At 42.5% G+C, this 18,027-nt stretch overlaps 1 protein-coding gene across 1 annotated transcript in view; it reads right to left on the bottom strand.

Moving 5' to 3' along the window:
• Positions 1-18,027, bottom strand: part of FRAS1 (Fraser extracellular matrix complex subunit 1) — a 441,423-nt gene that overhangs the window by 147,757 nt on the left and 275,639 nt on the right. Inside the window, exons 24-29 of the mRNA XM_024754112.1 lie at positions 15,807-15,947; positions 14,743-14,883; positions 12,890-13,030; positions 9,634-9,904; positions 6,022-6,106; positions 2,054-2,380 (exon numbers count right to left, since the gene is read on the bottom strand). Coding sequence (XP_024609880.1) covers positions 2,054-2,380; positions 6,022-6,106; positions 9,634-9,904; positions 12,890-13,030; positions 14,743-14,883; positions 15,807-15,947 — 1,106 coding nt within the window. The remainder of the gene's footprint in view (positions 1-2,053; positions 2,381-6,021; positions 6,107-9,633; positions 9,905-12,889; positions 13,031-14,742; positions 14,884-15,806; positions 15,948-18,027) is intronic.

The raw sequence follows: 18,027 nt of genomic DNA, 5'->3' as shown, positions 1-18,027 counted from the left end.
GTTTCCTCTTTTGGAAAATTAAAGATAATAATTGTACAAATATCCTGGAATGATCATGAAGATCAAAAGGAATAATTCACATCAAGCATTAGTGCCCAATAAAGGTTAAAAACAAAGCAAACAAAAATTACTTTCACCAATAGTAGAATATCCTCTAGAAGTAATAAGGTTCTACAGCCTCTATTCTAACCTTCTTCACTAAGACATTGTAAAGACGAGTAGAATAGATATGAGAAAAAGTACTCTGAATTCCTAAAAGAAGATGTAGTCTATATTTGTAAAATATTATCAGGATGAGAGCGTCAGGTTTATTATTAGTATATTCTAATGGCTGCTGGGGCTCTGGTAACCAGTTTAATTACCCTAATTCACTGTTTAGAAGCCATTAGTTCACCTGATGGACAGGTAAGCACAGCACTACAGGAGATGGAGGGAAGGAAGGGGGAAGGAGGAAGAACACTCACACGCCTCCCAAGTTGTAAGCACTCTAAGAATTCTCAAGTTCTGTGCTTATGCCTCGTTTACAAATTAAAATTCTATTTTTCTTTGTTGTGTTTTGGTAGTCGAAGTGGCTAAAATCCTAGAAAACCCCTTCAATCTTGAGCCACAGCACGCAAACCGGTTGTACAATACGATGCGCTGAGCTCCAAACATGGAGATGGAAACCTCGATAGGAAAGGCGGCTGCTAGGGTTGCACTGAAATCCCATAACAATCTTTGGAGAGAAACCAAGAAGGAAGAAAAGAAAGCTTTCTGTGTCTGTCTAGACTTCATCTCTTCAGAAGTAAACCTCATCTTCCAGGGCGACAGCAAGAGGGTGATCATTCAGATAGGCTTCAAGGTGGCTATCTGCCAGCTGCATCTCATCATCAGCCTTCGCTTCCTCCCACCTATCTCATGCCACCATTACTGTTTCCAGCAGCTGAACATAATGAGACCAGAGCCTGAGAAACCAGCCAGCAGACCATATTAGATTCAGCTCTTCACCTTCATGAGGATCAACTGCAAGTTGTAAGTGATCATTGGTGAGAAAGTGACAAGTGGTTTCTAAACTGTCCTCAGCAAATCAATCTCTCTAGGTCATCATCAATGACACTTCAGTAGGTGCTGGTATTTGGAATGAAAAGTTCAAAAAAAATTATGTCTCCCAATCTGCCATCATGAGAGAGAGTCGTTCTTGCCACTACAGAGAAAAGAGCTTGGAGTGAAATATCGTCAAGTAATAGATGGCTTTGAAAATACTTTTCAACATGTCTCTTAGAACTAGCATGTGCTAGCCCAGTATTTCCCCAAATGTGACAGCCATCCTATTAGGAGTATCCAAAGACATTTTATGTTGTGCATGGATGGAATTTTATAAAATTAGCCCAGGATTTCACAAGTATTTATTAGGAAGAAGCCATGATAAAAAAGTAAGTTGATTCAAAGAAGAGTATTAAGTGAATAGTAGGACAGGCACTCGTGGATACGGCAAAAACACAGGGAGGTGGCATGGGGATGACTCAGGCTGAGAAGCACTGCTCTTCACCGGGCTCCTACCCCCTAGGCCAAGGACTCCTGTGATTACTAAAAGAGTTTTCTCATCCAACTTCAGTGGAGAATGGTCGAACTCATCCTTTTTGATTCATTACAGTAAGCTGACTGTGAGCTTCACATCACATGAGCTACTCTAGAAGAGCAGACAAGAACAGGGGTGCACTTGATTCTTACAACCATGCTCAGGCAGCAGACCAGAAAGTCAGAGAACAACGAGGCATTTTTATGGCAGCAAGTCAACACAAAATTTCAAAAGTGTTCCTTTGGCAGAGAACATGGGGACAGGTCTTTCGGCTCAAGGGTGCTCCTAACAAAATACACACTGCCCTCTGAGATTGGGTGATGTGTTCTATTAATCTTTGAATGTCCTAAATAGCTCCATAATAGATGCTTAATAAATGTTTGAATAAATAAATAACTACCGGTATCTTAAATTTATGAACATTGCAATACAACATCATCAACAAAACTTCACATCTAGGTGCGAGGAAAATGTAGCTCTAGGAATGACACTTACCTCGGGCACAGTCCTCACACGGAACAGTATATTTTGGAAGGAGTGTCCATCATTGGCCTGCAAGACTGTGACATCAGAAGTGCTATCCGAGCCATCGTGAGCATACTGGAGAAGGCCCCTGGAGAGCTCATCCAACCGGAATTGATAGCTAGGGGCTGCAGGCGACTGAAGCGTTTGGAGCAACTGGCCATGAAGTGGAGGATCGAGCACTTGGACCACCACATCCTGTGGGTTGTCGTCATCTCGGATGTCAAGCAGCTGAGTGGTGATGGTTCCCCTCTCTCCTCTGCTAATATGGAGAGCCTCATTCCTCAGCACATAGGGGGCCTGTGGAGTTGAAGGGAAGGAGGAGAAGAGAAGCCATTCGCAGGAAAAGAGAGGGCAATCGAGTGGACCAGATACCAGCTGTGTGCAACCTGATTGCCATTTCTATGCTTTTTAAGGAACTCTAGATGCTCCGGCCAAGTGCCAAACTCTTGCATAATCACAGCATTTGTCAGAGGTGTAGTCAAACATAGTAATCACTGCAAAGGAGGTTACTTCACACCTGTGGTTCTGGAGATTTCTCAAGACACTTCCAGACCATAATATTCATCAGGGGCAACCAAAGTGAGCTGCTTGCTTCCAAATCTCTGAAGTCTCTGCTGTCATGATTCACACTACATCCCCTGAATTGCAACTGAGAGGTGAGTCAGGGAACTCAATTAGTTGTCTGCATTCAAGAGGGACTAACAAGAGATACGGAATTTTGATTTGGCATTTGTGTTGGGAGTTGAGCACTTCACTCCAGGCTACGCTACAGCAAGCTGCAGTAAGTAACATACTTGGAGTAAGACACTTTGGCATTCTGAATTCCTGCTATTTCTGGTCCCTCCCAGTAAGTTTTTCAAGCTGTCTCATCCATATCTTCAACGGGCCCACCCCAACTCAGGTTATAAAGCCTGATAAGATCACGGTCTGCGTAAGGCAACCACCTGTTAATTCATGTGGCAAATTTTAATATGTTTTCCTTAGGATTATCAGGTCTCTCCCACCAACTTCAGTAAGCAAATAAAATGTTCTTTCATTGAGATAAAAGGTAATGAACCACACATAAAAAAACACCAACAGGGCTTCCCTGGTGGCGCAGTTAAAAAAAAAAAAAAAAAAAAAAAAAAAAAAAAAACCACCAACAAATAAACAAAAAACAAAAAAATCAAGGCAAGAAGCCAAAGAAAACATTATCTTAGTTGTTAATATCACTTGAAGTTGAACCACCTAGGGGTTTTTCAGTACACTGCCTTTCTTTACTCCAAATGGCTTTCCTTTAACAATACCCCTCTTGGCCTCCTGGAAATTTCAATATCTATTAAAGTAATGTCTAGCTAGTGCATCTCTATAATAATCACATAATAGCTATAGAAGATAGCTACTCCTCAGGATTCCTGAGTGAGAATTCAAAAGCTGTGATTCTATACATGGGAATGAATGGCCCCTCGGATTCTGAAAGAGGAGAGGTCAAAATCCATAAATGGAAAAAGATCAAATTAACTTACATGAGAAAATCTCACAGACACTCAAAACCATATTGAAATATCACAGAAATGTAAAGAAACAAAAATAAGTTAAAATTCATTTCTAAAAATCCATTTTTAAAAAGTTAAAATGACAAAATAAATAAAATAAAAACGGGCCTTCACCATCTACTCAACTGATTTGGGGAAAGAATCAGGGAACCATGGCAGCTCATCATCTCAGATTAGGAAGTCACTTGCCAAAAGCCACCCAAGTCTTTTATTCACCTAACTAGAGTAACTATATTAGCACAAACGAAAAGATCAAAACAAAACATCTGAGCTTAAATACCGAGAAACATCCAAGCCAGTAAGTCCTGAGACTTGGTAGCCCTCTGACCCATATTTACAGAGATCATATGTTTTGCTTTGATTTAAACAAAATTCATACTCTTAGCCCAACCCTGAGGTCAAATTAATTTAGGATCAATTTCTAATCATTCCTCAACTTCAGTCATCACTGAAGTGAGAATGCCATCAAGAATCGCTGATCTGGGCTGTGAATACCATTTGGCAGCCACTTCTGGTTCAAATCTCAGTTATCCCATAGTCCATGGTCTTTTCGCTTTTGGACCAAAAATATATAACAGTTTTTGTTTGTTTGTTTTTGGCTGCACTGTGTGGCGTATGGGATCTCAGTTCCCCAACCAGGGATCAAACCCACGTCCCCAGCATTGGAAGCACAGAGTCTTAACTGCCGGACCACCAGGGAAATCCCCCCAAAAACCACAGTTTTAAAAACAATGATCTCGGGGGGGACCTTGAAGATGGCGGAAGAGTATGACGCGGAGATCACCTTCCTTCCCTGAGAAAACCATAATTCAAGAAGAGTCACGTACCAAAATGTTCATTGCAGCTCTGTTTACAATAGCCCGGAGATGGAAACAACCTAAGCGCCCATCATCGGATGAATGGATAAAGAAGATGTGGCACATATATACAATGGAATATTACTCAGCCTTAAAAAGAAACGAAATTGAGCTATTTGTAATGAGATGGATAGACCTAGAGTCTGTCATATAGAGTGAAGTAAGTCAGAAAGCAAAAGACAAATACCGTATGCTAACACATATATATGGAATTTAAGAAAAAAAAAAATGTCATGAAGAACCTAGGGGTAAGACAGGAATAAAGACGCAGACCTACTGGAGAACGGACTTCAGGATATGGGGAGGGGAAGGGTGAGCTGTGACAGGGCGAGAGAGAGTCATGGACATATACACACTAACAAACGTAGTAAAGTAGATAGCTAGTGAGCAGCAGACGCATGGCACAGGGATATTGGCTCGGTGCTTTGTGGCAGCCTGGAGGGGTGGGATAGGGAGGATGGGAGGGAGGGAGACGCAAGAGGGAAGACATATGGGAACATATGTATATGTATAACTGATTCACTTTGTTATGGGGCAGAAACTAACGCACCATTGTAAAGCAATTATACCCCAATAAAGATGTTAAAAAAAAAAAAAGAAAAAAAAACAATGATCTCATATCCTTCCTTGAACCAAGACTGACACACTACCAAGATCTAATGTTTAGGTAATCTGGGTTCCCCCATGCTGATATCCCAGTCTCCTACTGTTCACCACTTAAGAATACATTGATCTTCCTCTTCCCTTTGCACATTTCAGCTGTTCAATCCTTCAAGCCCAGGTACTCAGAGCATCTACCATGATTTGTATTCAGGACACATAAGTACAGCTTGATGGAGATGAGTGATGAGAGCAGAAGAGCCATCACACTGAATTTTATAGCAACTACCATGATTTCCTCAGACTTATGTTTGGCTGATGACCACACTGGCACTTCATTTAAATAGATCCTTGATAAGATCCTCTAACTACTGCAAACGGAGTTAAATGCAGTTCAGCTACATGATAGATAGGCAAAATAGGTAAACAAAATTCCATATCCCTGAAAGAGAAATATTTAGACAAAACAAACCTATTCACCTATGAATACGGAAGTCTTAACAACTAGTACAGCTTCAAATTATTCTGAAGGGCTAGTATGAGATTCAGTATAGTAAAGTAAGGTACAATGTAATAGTCAAGAACACAGACTGTGTAACCAGATTCACTGGGCACAAATCTCAGCTCTCTGTCAGCTATATCACCATAGACAAGTTACTGAACCTCCCTGAGACTTAGTTTCCTCATCTGTGAATTGGAGATAATAATACCTCACAGGGCTGGCAAAAGGATTACATGAGAAACATAAGAGTACTATGGCTGTATCAGTAATTGTTTGTTGCTGTTATGACCCACAGTACTAAAAACTACTCCAGTGACATCTCATGAGGAAACTGAGACACGATTGATTCAGCTCAATCATTTTTGCTAAAACTACAGAAAATCTTTATTTGTGCTTCAGAATCAGTAGGCATGTGAAATTATTAATTGTGTGGCATTTTCTTACCTGTGTTGAAAATGCTTGTATGTTGATCAGCTGTGGCTCAGAGAAGAACTGCTGGTCACTAATTTTCAGGTAAAAGTAACCTTTCCTGAAAGAAGTCCCCAAGAAAGGAATGAGAAAGTACAATCATTAAATTGGTCTTTAAAAAGACAAGGATTAAAAATATTTTCAGATTATATGCATATAAGAATTTGGATCAAACCACTACAGTAATATACTATTCATACAGTAAATAGAAATGACCACATAAAGATTAACATAGCAAGATGCAGGTAAAACTACTGTATATTCTTCGATCTCATTATAACAATGTTTCCATTTTTTTTGTTTTCTATTTTTCTAAATAGAATATATAAAATGTTGAAAAATCAGCTGTCAGGCCAAGACAGGTTAGTAATATATTGAAGGCTAATGGTTAAGTTGGAGAATGGAAAGGAATCTTTCACTGTCTCTGACTAGTTCTCAATGATTTCCTCTTCCCTGTGAATCCTCTCCCCAACCCCTGGCCAGTTCATGTGAGTGGACGCCAATAACACCATTAACAATGTTTGCAATGTTTGTGTTACATGACTCTATGGCCCAATCCTCCCTCCAGTCATACACATACACATTCAATGTGGACTGGACTACAGAAGGATGACTGATTATTCCCTGGAAATTTGGAACTGGCCTGAACAGTGCCATTTGACTTTGGGGGAACCACAGTCTATCATGCTGATGAGAATGTGGAGCAAGCCCGTCTGTAGGAGGGAGGTGAACGTAGCCTTCGAGCAATGAGACAGAGATGAGAGGAAGAATTGAGCCCTGCTTCCCATTTCTGGTTCTAACTCCTGGGCTTGCCCTGGAAGCCCAGTTGTCCTTGATGTGTTTGAGATCTGAGCCATACCTGCAGTGTTATAACAGCAGCCTTACAATTTTGCTTAATCTAGTTCAAGCTGACTTCCATTACTTGCAACCAAAGAGTCCTAATTAATAGAACAAAATAAGACTCACTCTTTGCTGTGGTTTTTACTTCCTGTTTCAGCAGCTTCAGAGACTACTAGGTGGGAAGGTAGGAGCTGCCCACCTTCAAAGCCAAAGCAAGCTCAGAAGATGTGTGATGAATACATTATGGAAGGTTTAGAATTCTGGTCTATACAATAGGGACCATTGTTTGAAAGGTTCTTTAAAAGGCATTCATGGAACTAACTACTAAGACATAAAGAATGTGGATGGATCTCAAATGCATTATGGCAAAAGCCAGAAACAAAAGATTATATACTGTATGCGTCCATTCACATGACATTTCAGAAAGGGCAAAACAATAAGAGTGAAAAACAGATCGGTATTTGCCAGGGACGGAGAGGGGGGAAGGGAGTACCTGTAAAAAATGAGATGGGGGGAGTGACGAAACTGTTTCACATCTTGCTTGTGGTCTCAAGACTGCAAGACTATATATATTTGTTAACACACATAGAGCAGTACAGTTTAAAATGGGGAATTTTATTGGGTGCCAATTATACCTCAATAAATCTGATTCTTTTTTTAAAAGAAAGAATGCTTGTCTTCCCTCTCATTCCATCATCCCTTTCATTTTCTGTCTCATTTAAATCCTGTCCCTCTCCACTCCCACCTCCAGACTTCAAGAGAATGCAGGTGATGGAAGAAGCAGAATGCAGAAAGAAAGGATGGCTACTCCCAACCTACTGGGGAAAAACGACCTTGGCGGCACTGAGGTTCCAATAACTGTGTTCAGCCTCTCAGCCATGCCAGCTTATCAGGGCCACTAGGACTGTATTTCCGAGTCATCTTGCACTCCACAGGGGCATTCCAACCCAAAGAAAGCCAATCCTAAAGAATCACAGTGGGCATTTTCATGGGGATAAACAACCACAAGCCAACATGGCAGGTTCCCCTTTTGTTTTTGTATCATTTAGAGACTTATATAATTTCCCTTTTCCATGAGTTTCTACCAACCTTGTTTTACTATTCCTCTCATTCTTTCTTTTTAAAAAAATTTTAGATAAAAAAGAAGATCCAGTGTTAAAATGGGTACTAAAAAATAAAAAGAGTACTGAAAGAAATCCCTGCAAAATAGTTGTCACGCTTGGTCCTGTTTAGGGGTGCAAAGCTCACTGGAAAGAAACTGGTGGTGAGAGATTAAAGAGGTTAAACAGACAAGAGGCTTAACTTTGGTTTTCTCTGGAGCTTTTATGTACTTTACACACTTTTCACAAGTGATTCCGAGACATATGACTACAGGTATGGAGCTGTGTATATATGTGTCTGTGTGTGTGTGATGCAAACACCTAAGAACTATACTTGAAAGAAAATGAATGAAGAAGATAGAGCACAAATTTGAAGAGTGATTCTATGGCATCAGACACCAGAGTTTTAAGCTCCATCTCTGGAGCAATATTTTCCTATGCAATGATCTTTTGCCCCACGAGGATGGAAGCATGCCCTTTATTCCTAGTACTATTAAGGAGGCAGAAATCATAGGCTGAAGGCATGAAGGCATGGGGTGTGGAATCAGAGAGCCTTGGGTTGGAGTCTCAGCTCTGCACTCATAGGCTGTGAGGCTTGAGCAAGATTACTTACATGCTCAGGCCTCAGTTTCCCTATCTATAGCCTAGGATCATAAATATACATAATTCAAATACAGTGCAAAACAGCTGGGTCACAGTTAGCACTCAGTAAATATTAGTTGTTCCTATTCCTGTAAGATGGGTCTTTTGAGGTTACTGGCATCACTGGCTCTGAACTGCAATAGGGAACTTGTGATCTACTTTTCTCCCCACTTATCTCCTAGCCCAGACCTTAAACATTTTAAAAAAAATCTCAGATTTAGTGGTGACAGTAGAAGATATTCACCGCATCCTTTATCACTGTTCCATGGGTTTCGACTCCCTGTTTACACATGTAGTCCACTCTGAATGATCTGCACTAATGAAGCAGTGCAGGGTGAAGGATAATCCAGCAGGCTAATCTTTGGGGTGCATTCCCTGATTTCTGTTTAGTAGATTTACTCTGCGAAATATATGGCTCTATTTGCTTGGGTTAGCATTAACAGTCAACTGCATTCCTGAAGCGTATGTCAGCTGGGGTGGGGAAGACAGCCAGAAGTGTGCTAGGCATCAGAAGAAAACTGGATCAGGCTTAAAAACGAACCACATTCAGTCCCATAAAGTGGATAATAACAAGTTAACCGTGACTTTTAGTTTCCTTCCAACTCTGAAATTCTAGGAACCATACAATACCTTGAAAAGTACACACTCCATCCTCTAGCCACTCCCTCCTCCCGGTATAGTACCCTAATGCTGAAGAAGCAGCTGCGGCATCTGGGTATATAAGCGACTTTGTTTATCCTGGGCCAAAAAACTGGGTAATTGTACTAGGAACTTCCCCATCACATCAGAGAATTACCCATAATTATGCGATACAATAAAAATGCCTCTAACAGAAGCACTCTCTCTGAACAATTACAGTGATATGATGACAGGCAGCTGAAAGCATTGGCCTTTGTAGAGTATCGATCTTCCCCAGAAGAAAAGGGAGAGCTATTGAGAAGGGGGTGTGGGGTGCAGAGCACTGATGGAAGGGTGGCAGGAGGAAAACAACAGAATGCTGGGTCACCTGGGCTTTTCTTTGCTGTGCACGAAACGCACTCTTTTCTCCTTCACATCTTTCCAGCTAAAGTGGCCAGCCTTGTCGAGCTGAACCTCTTTTCCATTCCTTGAGAGCACGAGGTGGCCATTGGTGGGAGTGCTCACCACATGGAACAGGAGGTCTTCGATCCTGCCATCCTGGTCTTGAACATTCAGGAGGAGAAAATCCAGTGGCTTCATTGAACCAATTGCAAGGGTGAGGGAACCATTCACATGAAGACTAGGGGTGTGTATTTTGCCTGGAAAACATATGAATCCAAAGTTCAGGCTTGGTACAGTCACGAATTAGGTTTTATTATTCTTATTATTTAAAGAAATAGACTTGTAATGTTCATTCAGAGCTACAGAGATGAAACTCCAGGCTATCGTATTCCATAAGACTCCTTCTAATACAGTGGTTCTCATCCCCGATGCACATGAGAATAACATAGGGTCTCAATATTAAATAATAAAACTCCTAGAAGAAAATATAGGAGAAAATCTTGGTGATCTTATATTAGGCAATGCTTTCTTAGATATGACACAAAGAGCACAAGTGACAAAAATAAAAATCAGATGTATTGGACATCATTAATATTAAAAGCTTTTGTGCTTTTAATAACAAAGGACACCAGCAAGAAAGTGAAAAGACAATCCACAGAATAGGAGAAAATATTTCCAAATTACATATCTGAAAAGGGACTTGTATATCCCTTTTATATCCAGAATATATAAAGAATTCTCACAACTCAATAAATGACAAATAACCTAATTTAAAAATAGGCAAAGAATTTGAATGGGCATTTCTCCAAAGAAGATACACAAAAGGCCAATAAGCACATGAAAAGGTGTTCAACATCATCAGTCATCAGGGAAATTTGAATCAAAATCACAAGATGATATCACTTCATACCTACTAGGAAGGACAATGAAAAGTATTCCTGAGGGTGTGGAGAAACTAGAAATCTCATATATTGCTGGTGGGAATGTAAAATGGTACAGCTGCTTGGGAAGACAGTCTGGCCATTCCTCAAGCAATTAAACATACAGCTACCATATGATCCAGCAATTCCGCTCCTAGGCATATACCAAAGAGTATTGAAAGCATATATCGGTACAAAAACTGGTACACGAATGTTCACAGCAGTGTTATTCATAATAGCCCGAAGTGGAAATAATCAAAACAATCAAACATCAATTGATGAATGAATAAACAAAATGTGGTATATGCATACGATGCAGTTATTATTCAAACATAAAAAGACATATTGATATACGTTCTAACATGGAGGAACCTCGAAAATATCACGCCAAGTGAAAGAAGCCAGATGTAAAAGGCCATATATTGTAAGATTCCATTTACGTGAAATATCTAGAGTAGACAAATCTATACAGACAGAAAGTAGATCAGTGGTTGCCAAGGGCTAAGGCAACAGGGCAGTGGAGAGAGACTACTAGTGGTTATTGGATTTCTTTTTAGGGTGATGAAAATGACCTGGAATTAGACAGTGATGATGGTTTCATAACACTGTGGATATGCTAAAGACTCATTGTATACTTTCAAGGGTGAATTCTATGGTATGTGAATTATATCTCAGTAATAATAACAATAAAGAATCACATAGGGATCTTTTTTTTTTTTTTTTGCGGTACACGGGCCTCTCACTGTTGTGGCCTCTCCCGTTGCGGAGCACAGGCTCCGGACGCGCAGGCTCAGCGGCCATGGCTCATGGGCCCAGCCGCTCCGCGGCACATGGGATCTTCCCGGACCGGGGCACGAACCCGTGTCCCCTGTATCGGCAGGCGGACTCTCAACCACTGCGCCACCAGGGAAGCCCCCACATAGGGATCTTTTAAAACAATCCTGATACTTAGGCTCCACCACCAGAGATTCTGACTTAGATGTTCTGGGGTGGGACCTTAGTGATTTTACAAGCTCCCCAGGTAATCCTAATACGCTGCCACATTTGAGAACCACAGTCCTATCCTAATACATCTGTCATATCCGACCATCAGACCCACCAAGGGCAAGAAAAGGGTCAAGTGTCTGATACCATTGGTAAGAACAGCACCAGTTAATCTACCATGAAGTAGGATTATCAGTGGCTTACTCAGCATCCATGTGAAATATATACGTTGTTTTAAAAATTTACGATCTCTGTCCATAGGAAACATCTGATGGATGAATTAGGATTTCCGACCTTGATATGGAATTCATCCTGTCTCCCGCAAGTCGTTTTGCCTGCACTTTAACGGGTAGCACTTCTTCCTTTTACAAGTAGGTCAGACAGAGCAGTTTAGGAATGTCAAGCTTCAGGGGGCCTACTTCTAACGTAAAATTACTCCAATGAAAGTTGAATTCATTTTCACAAGTTGACTTGTATTACATCCCAAGTGGGGTAAGCTGACTCTCAAGTATTGTACTTGGGGCTTCCAGAAGGGTCCTAATGAAATAAGCCAAAGATATTTTCTTCCATGGGAAGTCTTAATATCATTAGGGGTCAGAGATATAGACATGAAAAATATGATTGACTGCAGGTGATAAAACATGATGCATGTTATTGATGAAGGACACTCAGAAGCCAAGAGATGCTCAGCTGTAACGTAACTCCCAATCCTCGTTCACCTGTAAAAGGTTTGGGGTTCAAAGTTAAGCCTGAATTTAAATTTGTTTCTCTTTGTTGTTTAAGGTAAAGTGCCCACGGATGTGTTGGACAAGACTAGCTTCATTCCTTAACGTGTTACCTAATTCTTAGTGGCAAACAGAGTGGCTTGAAATCCATCCACTTCCAACGTGTAAACCTAATGGGGCAAGTTCCTCACACTATTCATTAATTACTTGTCATTTATCTCCAGTGTGTGCACAAAGGATGCATCATTGCACCCTGGCACGATAGCTCTACATGTGTATACAAATATAATAAATTTTATCTGTAAGTATAATTTTCTATAACGTGGCTGTAGTTCAGGAACACAGCTAAGTTTTATGCCAAATTTCTGATCTGATAGCTGTGATTTTTAAAGCACAGATTGCTTCTTTTTCCCTTCCAAAGATCTTAGAAGTTGAATTTTCCCAATTTTCCATGTTCTATAAACAGTCCCTTATTCCATAGCAGCACCAGGGGTTTTCCGAGAATGGAAAGCCTGCATTTTGTACCACACGAGCCAACTGTATCTGCAAACTCAGCCTCCGCGTGGAGAAATTACAGGTGACTTCACCAGAGCATCGGAGGGGAAGCACTTACCAGCACATGTTTCATTAGAGGAGTGGGCAGGGAAGCCGGGAACACACTTGGAAACACAAAGGCCACTCTTCAGAAGGAACCCATGGTCACAGAGGTGACACCGGTCTCTGTGGCTGCACTGCAAGCACCCCTGGGGGCAGGCTATCGAAGAGAGGACACACTGAATGAGGCAGGACAAAGGCACAGGCCCCCAGAGGGGGCCACCAGTGATAAAGAAATGAAGAGTGGGAGCACAGCAACATATGACCCCCAGCTGCAGCAAAAGAGAATTCCCACAGTTCCCTGCAGAATTTCACAGAAATGAAATTTCCTACCCTGCAAAGGAAAGTGAACAGGAAGGAGCACCCTTGCTTTCCACACTATGACCTGAACATGTTGCACATAAATGGATTGTTTAAAAAGTTAACAATACTGACTTGTATTGTTAACAAGCTCATAGGGATTAAGAGCATAAACCCTGTCGGGTACTGTTCCTCCTCTACCACTTGACGGCTGCTGAAATCGGGCAAGTTGTTTAACAGTCTGTGGTGCAATTTTCTCATCTTAAAAATGAGGATAGTAATAGCACCGAATGCAATGACTGTTGGTTGGAATACATGGGCTATATATAACACGCAGTGACTAGAACAGTATTGGGCACACGAAAGGACTCAAATGTACTACCATCACTGCTATTCTTATTTTTATTATTATTATTATTTTGCGGTACACGGGCCTCTCACTGTCGTGGCCTCTCCCGTTGCGGAGCACAGGCTCCGGACGCGCAGGCTCAGCGGCCATGGCTCACGGGCCCAGCCGCTCCGCGGCACGTGGGATCTTCCCGGACCAGGGCATGAACCCGCGTCCCCTGCATCGGCAGGCGGACTCCCAACCACTGCGCCGCCAGGGAAGCCCAATTATTATTATTTTAAATGCATGTGGAGAGCAAGCTATTTAAAAGACCACAGATTATTTCTTTGAATCAAGTTAATAAGTTTCTATAAATCCAGTGTTTACTGCCTAATTATTCTGCTTCCTCAGTTGAGATGCTGTTATAGAGAGGTGGAACAGGATAGTTTAAAGGGCCTTGAATTAGAATCAGAAAATTTGAGTTTAATATCTGACTTTATGTTACCCTGGTTAATACTCTTAAGGCTCTTCCTTTTTTTTCATTTGTAAAACAGGATTCATAGTGTCTGCCATATTTTACCAAGTCATTGTGAATGCTAAATGAGATAATGCAGATGAAGGAAATTTGGGGAAATATAAAATGCCATGCCTAGGTAATGGCATTATTATTAAGTATCAGGTATTCTTTAAAGTGGGGCACACCTTACCAAGTTTTGATGGAAATGATGAGAACAAACTGAGGAAGCTCTTGTGAATAACTCAATGGACAAGGAGATTAAGACTTTGGGTTTAACTTTAGTTTAATAACAAAAGTTCAATGTGTCTCACTAAACTGTCCCTAGAAATCCTACTCCTCAAGGATATTATGACAATATCAGGGTCACTGGTAATTTAGTCTATGCGCTGAAAACCCTGGGCCCATGCCAATAGGGCTGACCCACTCTTAATGGACACCACACCTCAGTTCAATATAAGTTTTACGTTCCATGAAATATTGGCTTTGTTTCCATACAGACCTTTAGGGACAATATTGATTTGTGCAAGAGAATTATTGGCCTGTACTCTTCTATTTAGCCAGCCATTGACAGATGTGCACGAGAAGCCATCAATTACTTAGGCCAGACTCCCTGGGTTTTCATTCTGCTCCTAATTCAGATTCTCCTTGGTTACCTGAGAATCAGCACACCTGACTTCCTTGCTGCCCTCACTTCTTTCCAGAGAACACAGCACAGTCTCCAAGTTACCTGTGCATTTGCGGTTTGAATGATCTGCAAAGTTCCCCTTCCCACATTCCTGGACACACTGGGCTTCCAAGAGGAGAAACGGCCCTTCACAGCGGGTACACTCATGGGGGCCTTGGCACTGGAGACAGTGGCTGTCACAGCCTGGAAGACACAAGTCAAGTCGACAGGAATGTGCACGGCTTTCCAAGGGGCTCCTCCATCACTCTTCGTGATGAGGCAGTACAACCTGGTGTGCTGAGCAAAGCAGCAGACCGGGAGTCAAGGAGCCAGGCTTCCAGTCGTGACTGCCGCACTTACCAGCTGGGTGACTTGGCACTAGTCACTCCACGTCTCTGAGCCTCAGCGTTCTCTGCTATAAAATGCAGAGAACACACTGCCCCACCCAGTTCCTTGGATAAAGGTCAAATTACATAATGAAAAATACTACGCAAACTATAAATTGACAGATATCAGCCGTTATCGTTATTAGTAACTAGTCCTTGACTCCCCGCACTGCTTCACTGAAGTGTCAATCTTTCCTGACCTGGTCGGTCCTCAGGGTATCACCCAAGGATGCTCCCAGGAATGCTGCCTGTGCGCTTTGGGTGGGCATTCCAGGGTGTGAAGATTTTGTGGCATTAAAGTGAGGCTGAAGGGGGTACTGAGGCAGAGAAAGGCGACGGTTAGACATACGGTATTGGGAGGGTCGTGGGAGGGCAGATGGTGGGATAAGACACTCTTTCCATGTGCTCAAATGACCAGAGCGTGCAGACCTCTCCGTCTGGAGCACAGGACTGTTCGAGTTTTAAGGAAATCCAAAACTAATGGTCAAACCATATCTGTCTGTGTGGCCATATACCTCCAAGATTCCCATGTGGATTTCAAATTTAGCACATGTTGTACTGGGGCATGGGAGAAGGCAAGAGCGGACATTTGCATTAGAACGAAGAAAAACTCTTAGGAAAGAAACAAGAAATTGGATAAAAAGCCAGAGAGGAAACTGGCTACAGGCTCCTTCTCAGAACAGTAAAATACAGAGGGGCGGAAGCTTGGATGAGCACAGAGCAAGGGCTCCAGACACTTACTCTTGCAGAGGCCTAGGTCCCGGTAAAATGATGGTGAGCAGTGCTCCACACAGGCCCCATCCTGGAGAACATAGCCATCCATGCACTGCAGGCAGTCTGTCCTCAGAGGCCCGTGACACGCATTGCAACTCCAGTCACACTCTAGAAAGAAAGTTCCTTCGATCAGCTTCCTTTCTGTCCAGCCTCAGTCCCAGAGACTAATTTATGAGGACACTGGCTGCAGCTGCCTGGGGTGAGTGAGGACAACAGAAGAGATGTCGGATAAGTGAGCTCTAACGAGGCTCTGCTTGTAGTAGCCTGAACGCCTCTCTGAGGTTGAGCGTTTCCTAATTACGTTAGACATGGCACGTACAAGGATCGCTCGTTCATGCAAAGCCTGTTCCAGGGAGTGGCCTATTTGCTCCCACAAACCTCATCTGACCTCCTCCAAATGCCAATAGGTAAAGGATGTCAGAGACTCAACGAAGAATGCATCTGCTCCCTCCACTGACACCGGCCACGTGACTCTCTTCCTCTCAAAAATCAGGCGTTGACCAGCACAACAGAAAGAACCAGTGACATTAGACTTACAAGGGGTGTAAACGAACTGTCCAGAAATAAAGGAGTTCCTGAAATAACAGATCTCATTTAGAGCACAGCTGACTCCTTTACATGTTCACTCACTGAACAAGCACTGATGGGATGTATGGCCCTGAACCTCGTGTGGCGGGTGTAGACCCTGCCCTCAGGAAGTTTATGTTCTAGGGGCTCCCAGCCTTAGATGCACACCCAAGTAATTCAGGGGGGTGGATAGAAATACAGATCATCAGGTTCAACACCAGAACTACCGAGTCAGGCCCAGGAAGACAGGGTGCTGCAGCTACTATTTTTGTCATTGTGTTTATGCTAGTTGTTGTGGCTGTCGTTCTTGATGGCCCAGGCAATTTGGACGGGCGATTTTGCAGTCATAAAATGCAGAGTTCTAGCTGGTAAGGTTAAGTCCTTCGTGCATGGAAGACGGGACAAAATAGCAGGATTAAGTACTTGTTTTTTTTTTTGCGGTACGCGGGCCTCTCACTGTTGTGGCCTCTCCCGTTGCGGAGCACAGGCTCCGGACGCGCAGGCTCAGTGGCCACGGCTCACGGGCCCAGCCGCTCCGCGGCATGTGGGATCCTCCCAGACCGGGGCACGAACCCGTGTCCCCTGCATCGGCAGGCGGACTCTCAACCACTGCGCCACCAGGGAAGCCCTAAGTACTCGTTTTTGAAGTCAGGTAAATCTGTATTCAAGTCATGGCTTTGGCACTTTTTATCTGCATGTCTTGCACACTTTCCTTAAGCTTTTTGAGCCTCAGTTTCCTTATCTGTAAAACAGGGATAAGAACAGCACCTATTTCATAAGGCTACTGTGAAGATTAAGTGGAATAATGGATTTAAGGAACTCAGCACAGTGCGTGGCACACAGCAGTTTAATAAACGTTTGCTGCTGAACTGGTTTCCTTGGAGAACGTATCTCCACTCGGCGCTGCCTCACCCCGCCGTCCCTCTCCTCTAAGAAGCTGGAGAAACCTCTCATTAGTCACCTTTCTCTCTTCTTTGATGCAGTATTTCCAAGTCCCAAAGAAGCAGGTAAATGTGCACGATGGTACACGTGCTTCCAAGAAGATTTATAAAGTTCATCTCGCTCATTTATTTGACTGAATCAGTCCTGAGGGAAAATGACTAAAACAGAGCCTTGAAAACTGCCAGCATAGTTATGAAATCATTTACCACAGGGAGGATTTGTGATAATCTTGTTTTTCACCACAGACTGACAACCACTGGTTAGAAGGGAAAAACTAGAAAAGGTTCTGTGGTCTTGAGCACAGCAGACCGCCTCAGTGAACAACCAAGTACAATTTCTCGGAATGGAATGTATGTAATTTTGCAAAACCTTAAAGCATCCCAAGTTTACTTGACAGATGTCTGACCTCCATCTCTGAGCCCTAGCTTCTCTGGCAGAATTGGAAAGGTCGGAGGGGCGGGTGGGTGGGTGGGGAACGTGGACTGGAGGAATGGAGAAGGGAAATGGAACAGAAGCAAGGGAAATCCATCCTTTAATTCTGTCTTTCCACTTGCTGGGTCCTGCCATTTGAAGAGCATAAGCTCCAATAATGTTAAACACCGGAAAACAAGGTAAAAGGTAGTACTTGGTTTTTGACAATGCTTGCTTATAAACTCCTGGAGGACAGGGGCTGTGTCTT

The sequence above is a fragment of the Neophocaena asiaeorientalis genome, unplaced genomic scaffold (genome assembly GCF_003031525.2).
Source record: "Neophocaena asiaeorientalis asiaeorientalis breed wild unplaced genomic scaffold, Neophocaena_asiaeorientalis_V1.1 scaffold148, whole genome shotgun sequence".
In the NCBI taxonomy this organism is placed as follows: domain Eukaryota; kingdom Metazoa; phylum Chordata; class Mammalia; order Artiodactyla; family Phocoenidae; genus Neophocaena; species Neophocaena asiaeorientalis.
Note: the sequence above shows the minus strand (reverse complement) of the source record. Positions and strands in the feature narration are given on the sequence as shown.